Genomic DNA, 8,353 nt, shown 5'->3' with positions numbered 1-8,353 from the left:
GTTGTTCTGTGTGACGTCATAGTGGATAATACGTGATGCAATAGTTGGACACATATTCTCCTTTGTTCTAAAATTCAGAATATTACGTCAAAATCTGGGAAAATAGTAAAACGCGGTAAAAGATTCCAGAACCAAATTATTCGGAATAGATTTCCGAACACCTTGGTTCTCGCTCCCCAATTTTTAGAATATTATAAGATGTTTATAGCGAGCACATGTCTATCAAAACAAAGCAGAACAACCCCCTTTATGACGTCACTATGCTGTTACGACGGACGCTTCGAAGTTGTATTGTTGTAAGTCGATTGTTTTGATTATTCCTTAAAATAAAACCACCCGTTGTAATCCCACTTAACCGTAGACATCATCGCGAAGTCGTTTCGTCCTCGGCATCGAGTCAACATTCGACGACACAGGAGCCGCCATTGTTGATTGTGACGCAACAATACACGGGGAAGCGATCGCTACGCAAACTAAAGCACACGTCAAGTATGATGTCATAATGTTAATGAAAAATACAATCATCTACAAAGTTACATACATAGTAATTCATATGACGTCATAATTAAGTCATTATTGTGTGATGAATAAGTTTTGTAATTTAATTAATGTTGGTTTATGACATCACAGAGCAGGAGGGGTCGATCCGAGAATCGCTGAGTTGCTCCATCGCGACAATCTCCCTCGTGTGGTAGAAGCTGTATTACAACAAGCGGGGATCCGTTATCAGGTAACCATTGTTTACATAATGACATCACAAGGGTAATTGTTGATAAACAAAGGACTTAGATGCGGTCGCCACGGCAACTCGACCTGGGAATCCATTTTGTTTGAAGCGAGGATTGGAGTTTACGAAGATGATCGTTGAACGACACAGGTGAATGTTGTTATGTCTGTTGGAGGTGCCTGGTGTATATATGATTAATACAACGATAGTCGGACACAATCCTCTTTACGTAAACAACATATTTGAAATGATCTGGTCAGTGTAACATAGATGTCATAATAACCAATATCTCGTTCCAGCCTCCGTTTCATCCCAGTTCACCACATGGAGGCGCACTTGCTCACTGCACGAATGAACAACGAAGTTAACTTTCCGTTCCTCGGACTTCTCGCCACTGGAGGGCATTGTATAATAACCATAACACATGACCTAGGTATGATGGGATTTAATATCGACATAAAGCCGATTTGTTTCGGCGCATTTAAAATTTTAAAGTAGTAACGTGTTGTTAAGAAATAATGGGTTCAAGACTTGATGCTACGATTGTGGGCGTATGTATCCTTGTGCAAGACACTTAAAATGCTCCAACCCAGTGGTCACTAATGGGTTGTCCAAATTGTCCGTACAGTAAATCAGTTGTCACAACTTTAAGATAAATGACTTACTTTCATCCACAAAGTTCATCCAAACTTCCAGGTAATCATCAGATTCTCGGGGAAGCCATTGACGAACCACCGGGGGCAGTGTTTGATAAAGTTGCTCGAGCGTTACAAGTCAAGCTTGATCGCCCCGACACGCATGAGCGACTTTGGAATGGGGGTGACGTTGAGAGGCTCGCTTGTGAGGGGGATCGGTGGGTTAAGTTTGTGGCGTATGAAAAATTCCACCTTTGTACATTTAAATATCTTTATTTTAAACATGAACAGGATCACACGCCGCAATAACCAATCTCGTTAATTAATTGACCTTACCTCCAGGTCAAAGGTCAAACTCACGACTCCTCTCCGTCAAAGCCCTCGAGTGTTAGACTTCTCGTTCAGCGGGTTACAGACGCAGACGTTACGCGTGATCGACCAACCAGAACCAGGGGGTGTGACATCATAATTGTAATTATCTTTTATTATGACATAACAATTGCATAAAATTCCAGTGAAATATGCCGACATCGCCGCCTCGTTCCAACACACCATGACTCAGCATATTTTAAGCCGAGTTCATCGAGCGATTTTGATGAGTCGTGATAAATTGAATCAGGAATCCCCGACATTGGTAACTATGACATCACAATCTATGACATCACAGTATATGACATCACAAATGATGACATCACAACCCCCATTATTACAGGTAGTAGCAGGGGGGGTGGTTTGCAACTCGTATCTTCGAAATGCATTGTCTCGTCTTTGTGACATCACAAACATAACAATAGTTTGTCCACCATTACCATTGTGTGTCGATAATGGGGTCATGATCGCTTGGTAAGTTTCACATTTGGCAACACTGTAAGTTTCAATTACACTCAGTTTTCTACACTTGGTTTTAAACAGAAACCCAGAAAAAAAGTTAAAACCTTTCACTTTTCTTTTTGAACATAATATGCTTGTTTTGCATTCTTAAAATATAGTTTAATTGAAAAACGCAGTTAAATTACTCGCATCAACTTTTCCTCAGGACGGGAATGGAATATTTGAAGCGGGGTAAGGGAATTTCCCCTCACCCCTACAACGAAAGATACGAACCAAAGTAAGCGTTACGATGTCATCAATATTCTATTATGACATCATAAATATAACTCTTGTAATTAATGACATCACAGGTGTCGACTCGGGGAAAAAATAACAACAACGACTCATCGAAAAGTTAAACTTCCGAAAATAAATTATTTCAATTAAACCTCCCCCTGGTTGTCGGTTACGTTGTATTCGACCCAATCTCTACCTATCGGAGCCGACAACATTTCGTCGGTTATTTTGAAGGCATCGCAAATCTGTAGTGAGTACGGGGACAGTTGTTCACATAGGGACGCACATACGTTGTTTATCTGTGTGAATATATTAATTATATTGTGTTTGTAATGTTTTATAAACTATGATAATCTGTGTAAAAATAAATGGTTTTTCCAACTTGTGCATAATATTTCTGAAAAATAAATATTTTAAATGAAATAAGAATTCAAAAATCATAGAATGACTCTTAACTTACCTAGATATACTATTTTTATTTTCACATCTCAATTATATTATTTCTATATTTACATCCTGTTAATATTATATCTATCCCCACCTCACGCGCCCCTTCTTTGGTCAATATTTCTTCGGACACAAAATACCCCAAGTCCCTCTGCACGGCGTCGATCAAGTAAAGGTGTTGAGTCATGCTGAGTAAGCGTTTCACTGGCCCGTCCGTCTTAGCGATGACCTCGGCAAATTTTTCGCTGACAACTCGTTCTCCGAACGCAACAGCCGAGCTCTGTGATGTCATAGTTAGGATTAGTTGATTTAAGCGTAAAACTAAACACGATAAGTTTTAATTTAATAAATTAATTAAAACAACGTAGAGAAGGGAACTAATAACAAAAGAGTCGTTAAAACACGCTGCGGGTAAAAAGTACTTGAGTGTCAAATAAAAGGGTGGCTGCTTATAGAACCACAACCAATCAAGCCACCCCAAACATCCATTTATAAAACAAACCCCCAACCCACCTGCACGAGATCGCTCCCCCTCAACATCCATTCATCGAACAAACCATCTTTCCCGGCATCCCTCAGCTTCATACCGAGTTCAAAGAATTTTAAATTCTCACGACTCACCATCAAATAATGGAGGAACGCAACAGATGATAAATCTGGTGGAAAACATGGTTAAGAAAATTTTCAACTTTTTGAAACTTTTTATTTATATTGTCGACTCACCTTCGTTTTCAACTGCAATTTTGATTGGTTTAAATTTTGCAAGTCGTTCTTTCGCTACTTTCTGAACATTGAAATAACATAATTAGTATATGATGAATTTGTCATCATATAATGTTATAACATATCAGACATGACATCTGGTCATAGGCACCAAACATATATAAACACAGGGGAGGCAGGGATAGTTAGACACACAATCCTGTGAAACAAATCTAACTTATTGTTTGTAATGTTTACTGATTAATACAGTGTTGAAAATTGGGGGTTGGCCTGCCCACCCTGCCACCCCAGGTTTGGCAACATGACACCCCTTTATACACACATAGATTAACACAAACCTGCATTAAAACACTATTATCGCCCTCAGCCGTCATAGCAGCGTGCGCCAACCCAATAAATGTCCCGAATCTATTACACGATAAATACCCCTGTGAACATAGAAATAATATTAATAATCTCGTTGTACGGCAGATGTTGGTCCTTTAAGGACACAAATAATCAAATGTCAAAAAACTATTTGGAACTTATGATACGACAGCAACAAAACACTTAAATAATAATTTCCAAATAATGGCATTATGACATCACACACCACACCATTATGACATCACCTGGCCTCCACAGCGTTCCCTAGTGACGGACGACACTTTCTCCAGATTCCACGACACGAGAGGTTTGATGACACAACACAAGGTCACGACCTCTGCGTGCTCACTGCCATCTTGTGGTTGAAACGCCCATCGATCTTTAACGTAATCCAACCCAAGGTTAAGGGCAATTGTACGAGCCACTAGGGGGAGCAACGCTTTTTGCTGGAGCTGGGGTAGAAATAATATAATTATCAATAAATAATAAATAAATAAGATATCTATGTTGTAGTAAGCTGCATGACGAAAGTTACGAACACCGACTTTGTACGGGCCCTGTAGCATAGGGCCCAACTTTTCCAATACAGACCACAGACTACACTATGGAGCCTAAATTTTGCAGTGGTGAATAAATCTTCAATCTTTCCCTGTAACTGTGAACACATTTTAAACTCGAAGAAATAATAAATTACCACCCACCTGGTAGGACAAGATGGCCATGTCCGACTTTCCCCGCGGTCCGACTGTTAGTCTTGTAGCAGCGTATCGTAAAGCTGTTGTGAGGCTTGCCTTGGTTCCCCCCATACACATGGAAGCGATGCATATGCGACCTGAGGTTTGAGGGGAGTGTTTGATATTTTGTTAAACATTGTTGCAAATTATGTGTTTTGCGTAAATACTGGGACGCTAAAAAAGGTCACCCCTGATTTTCTTTTCAAATGTTGAGACGTCATACAAACAACCGTAACATTTACCATCCCTAAACATAAATATGGTATATATAAACCATAGTTACCATAGAAATCATATTTACCCGATAACAGTTGGTCGGCAACCGTGAGAAACCTTGCGCGATTAGATTTGATCGAGGTAGTGAAGTTTCCGCTCTCGTCTACGTCGGAATACCTGGGTAGAAATCATATTAATGCAACTTATCCTTGCATAGTGGGGTGACCACTGGGTCGGAACAATTGTTGTTATGTGTCTTGCACAAGAACACATTCGTGCGTACATTATATTAATCTACCATAGGCGTTGAAACAGAACATAAGCAAGCACTTTAACCACTAAACCAAAGCCCTAGATGTATCCCAAAAACAAACAAAATGCTCATCGTCAAGCCCCACAACCCCCTGCCCCACCCACTCACCCCTGCCACGCCCACCCCACACCCACCCACCTGTTGAGCAAATTCTCCCTCGGCACCCTCACATTATCGAAGAACAACTTTGCGTTATCGACCCCGTTTAGCCCCATCTTGTGCCCCATGTCCTCCACCCTCACTCGGGGCATAATTTGCATATTATCGTCACGGATACGAACCATGAAACCATGGATACCGTGTTCCTCGTCCCCAACTTTTAACTGGGAAATATGATGTCTATGTTATGATAGGGGTCCCCCCAGTTTTAAGTTTAATGTAATTAAGAAATCAAATATTTCCTAATTTAAGTTTGTAATAAGTAACATTAGGAATATTCAGGTTGTCTGTCACCCTGTTTTAAATGGGGGAATAATATCTCCATGTGACATTAGGAGTTTTAGTTTCTAACTTTTAAAACAACACCAGACGGTTTAGCACAAAATTTGCTAAAATTAAAAAATCTGTCACACCTGAGCGAACACGATGATATGTTTTGCATGAACGGCTCCGTTGGTGATCCAATATTTTTGAGCGAGCGTCGTTGGAGTGTTAATGATAAATTCTTTGCTTTCCTGGAAATATTTTTGTTATAAATATTCCTATATGAGGGTATTCCCCACCTTATCATAGACAGCAGTGGTTTCCATCTCCACAGCGTTGTTCCCGTACCCAAGCTCCGTTAAACCAAAACAACCGACGTCGTCCAAAGTGTCAATGCCTGCAACATAGATATCATATATTATGTTCAACATAAATATCACATATTATTAATAATTATTATTAAAACATTTAAATAAATGTAACTTATTTATCCGTGTGTGACAACGAAGTCCTTACACACAAACACACAATGTTACAATGATTGAAACATCAAGCCAGTGTCCTCTTGGCTCATCATGGCACATTATAACGACATAGCTGCGTGTCTACCTTTGAGTAGTTTCTCATGATGTCGTTCCGTCCCAAGCTTAAGTACGGTGCCTCCGAATAAATTGAACTGAACCGTCATCTTGGTTGACATGGCAGGGTCGATGATCGCCGCGAGTTCGTGGGCAGCGAATATGCGTAGGGGGTTGTGTTGAAAGTCGAGGACGGAGATGAACCCACCCTGTGGGGTGAAGGTTAGGGGTTAAGGGGGTTGGAGGGTTAATGATAAAACTTCAACTCTGTTATTGTGACTGTTAACAATTTTGGACCAAAACCAAAAGTTTTTGGTTCTTTGAACTCAATACAACAGTTATGTATAGTGAGAATTTGGTGTTTGGGGTTGAAAGTACCATAGTTTTATTAGAGAGTCATGGGGGATTGGGGGTCCAAGTCTCCTCAGTTAATACAAGCAGGCAAACTTAAGCAGGGAGCCAAACAACAATGGTAGTGATTGCATCCTTACATCACAAATCCTTTTCAATCTCTTCAACGCTACATCTCTTTCCTCGGCCAATGGAATGTTGTATTTAGGGGTCATGATGGGGTCACTGACAAACTTGCGGAACTCGTCGCGCATTTCATGATTGTCGTGGTCCAGCAGTGTTGCCAGTTCGTTTATATCGAACCCGTCATCGCTCTTCCATGACGACCTGGAAGTAATTTGCAAATTTGAATGATCCCCTGTAAAACCTTGCATGAACAAACAGATGAAACTTTGTGGGTGATTGTTTTTGTATGGCTGACAATTTAGACAATCCGTTAGTGACCACTGGGTTGGAACAATTAACGTTAATTGTCTTGCCCAAGGACACATACGCCCACAATGGTGGCATTATGTGTCCTTGCAGAAAATTAGAACCTCTGTGTCCATTGCAGAAAATTAAAAACAATACCTAGTGTTACCAAATTAGAAACAAACCTGAGTTGGCTTGGTGGCATCGCATTGTTGATATTACGTTGTGCAGCACTGGCCATAAAACTTGACGTTGGGATAATTGAAACATCTGAAAGTTGCAAAAAGTTACAAAATAATAAACTGAAACACAATCACTTACTCTGGTGTATCTTGTTGGCTTGCAAAACTTGGTTTCCAGCAACTTTTCGGCACAAAACCCGGAACATTTTGGTACAAACTTTGGAAACTTTGAACAATACAATTTAACTTGTGAACTTTGGACTCAAAACAACGATTTATAAATTAGGCAAAAACCTAAAATAAAACCGAGTATAATGAAAAATAATAAAAAAATTTTAAAAACGGAACAACTATGCCGTGTAAAATGACGTGAAACGCGCATTATATACTTTTAACAATTCAAAACTCCCCGATAAGTCACGATTAAAAGATTTCTATTTTCTCATGCCTTTGCTAAATCCAGCTGTTCAATCATAGAAATACAATATTATATATTTCTCAAAACAAAACCACATGAGTTAAAAGTTCGCAGCAAAACTAAAATGATTCGATCATCGCAAAAAGTTATTTCAGTCGTTCGATCTCGAAGTTTTTCAACTAGTTTGTTACGTCATAAAGAGCGCAGCGTCGCGCAGGCAACTATAGACAAAGGCCACACAGAATGGAACGAAAAGCTTCGACCTTTGTACATGGATGCACAAGCCACCACCCCCCTTGACCCTAGAGTATTGGACAAAGTGATGAGTTACTACGTTAGTTATTACGGCAACCCACACAGCAGGACACATGCATACGGATGGCAGGCGGAAGATGCGGTTGAAGTTGCTAGGCAACAAGTTGCTGACGTCATCAATGCTGATCCTCGTGAAATCATCTTCACTAGTGGCGCCACAGAGTCGAACAACCTCGCAGTGAAGGGGGTTGGAAGATTTTACTCACAGAAGAAGAAACACATAATCACGACACAGATCGAACATAAATGTGTCCTTGATTCATGCCGAGCGCTCGAGAACGAGGGGTTCAAAGTAACTTACCTCCCCGTCAAGCCAAACGGCATCGTTGATCTGAAAGTCCTCGAGGAATCGTTTCAACCCGACACTTCATTAGTTTCGATCATCTTCGTCAATAATGAGATCGGCT

General features: G+C 40.2%; 3 protein-coding genes across 3 annotated transcripts; 2 read left to right on the top strand and 1 right to left on the bottom strand.

Moving 5' to 3' along the window:
* The first annotated feature begins 127 nt into the window (after positions 1 to 127).
* Positions 128 to 2,896, top strand: LOC100178784 (probable tRNA N6-adenosine threonylcarbamoyltransferase, mitochondrial). The gene is made up of 11 exons (XM_009863131.3): positions 128 to 296; positions 362 to 489; positions 631 to 730; positions 783 to 877; positions 1,027 to 1,160; positions 1,424 to 1,580; positions 1,705 to 1,817; positions 1,878 to 1,996; positions 2,075 to 2,205; positions 2,399 to 2,470; positions 2,544 to 2,896. Exons 1-11 carry the CDS (start codon positions 216 to 218, stop codon positions 2,617 to 2,619), a joined length of 1,206 nt encoding a protein of 401 aa, XP_009861433.2. The 5' UTR covers positions 128 to 215; the 3' UTR covers positions 2,620 to 2,896.
* Positions 2,331 to 7,532, bottom strand: LOC100181154 (acyl-coenzyme A oxidase 3, peroxisomal). Its single transcript, XM_002128244.5, has 15 exons — positions 7,353 to 7,532; positions 7,217 to 7,301; positions 6,761 to 6,947; positions 6,301 to 6,478; positions 5,991 to 6,088; positions 5,841 to 5,942; positions 5,407 to 5,591; positions 5,041 to 5,132; positions 4,707 to 4,837; positions 4,251 to 4,457; positions 3,978 to 4,067; positions 3,640 to 3,700; positions 3,430 to 3,572; positions 3,011 to 3,196; positions 2,331 to 2,768 (listed from the first exon to the last, which is right to left on the bottom strand). The coding sequence occupies exons 1-15, from the start codon at positions 7,417 to 7,419 to the stop codon at positions 2,616 to 2,618; spliced, it is 1,965 nt and encodes a 654-aa protein (XP_002128280.1). The 5' UTR covers positions 7,420 to 7,532; the 3' UTR covers positions 2,331 to 2,615.
* A 156-nt stretch (positions 7,533 to 7,688) lies between these two features.
* LOC100177265 (cysteine desulfurase, mitochondrial) lies at positions 7,689 to 8,349 on the top strand (the record flags this gene model as incomplete). The annotated part of the gene is made up of 1 exon (XM_002122326.4): positions 7,689 to 8,349. A coding segment is annotated over exon 1 (594 nt), but the record flags the coding sequence as incomplete, so codon positions are not given.
* Positions 8,350 to 8,353: the final 4 nt, after the last annotated feature.

The sequence above is a fragment of the Ciona intestinalis genome, unplaced genomic scaffold (assembly GCF_000224145.3).
Source record: "Ciona intestinalis unplaced genomic scaffold, KH HT001096.1, whole genome shotgun sequence".
NCBI classification, from domain to species: domain Eukaryota; kingdom Metazoa; phylum Chordata; class Ascidiacea; order Phlebobranchia; family Cionidae; genus Ciona; species Ciona intestinalis.
Note: the sequence above shows the minus strand (reverse complement) of the source record. Positions and strands in the feature narration are given on the sequence as shown.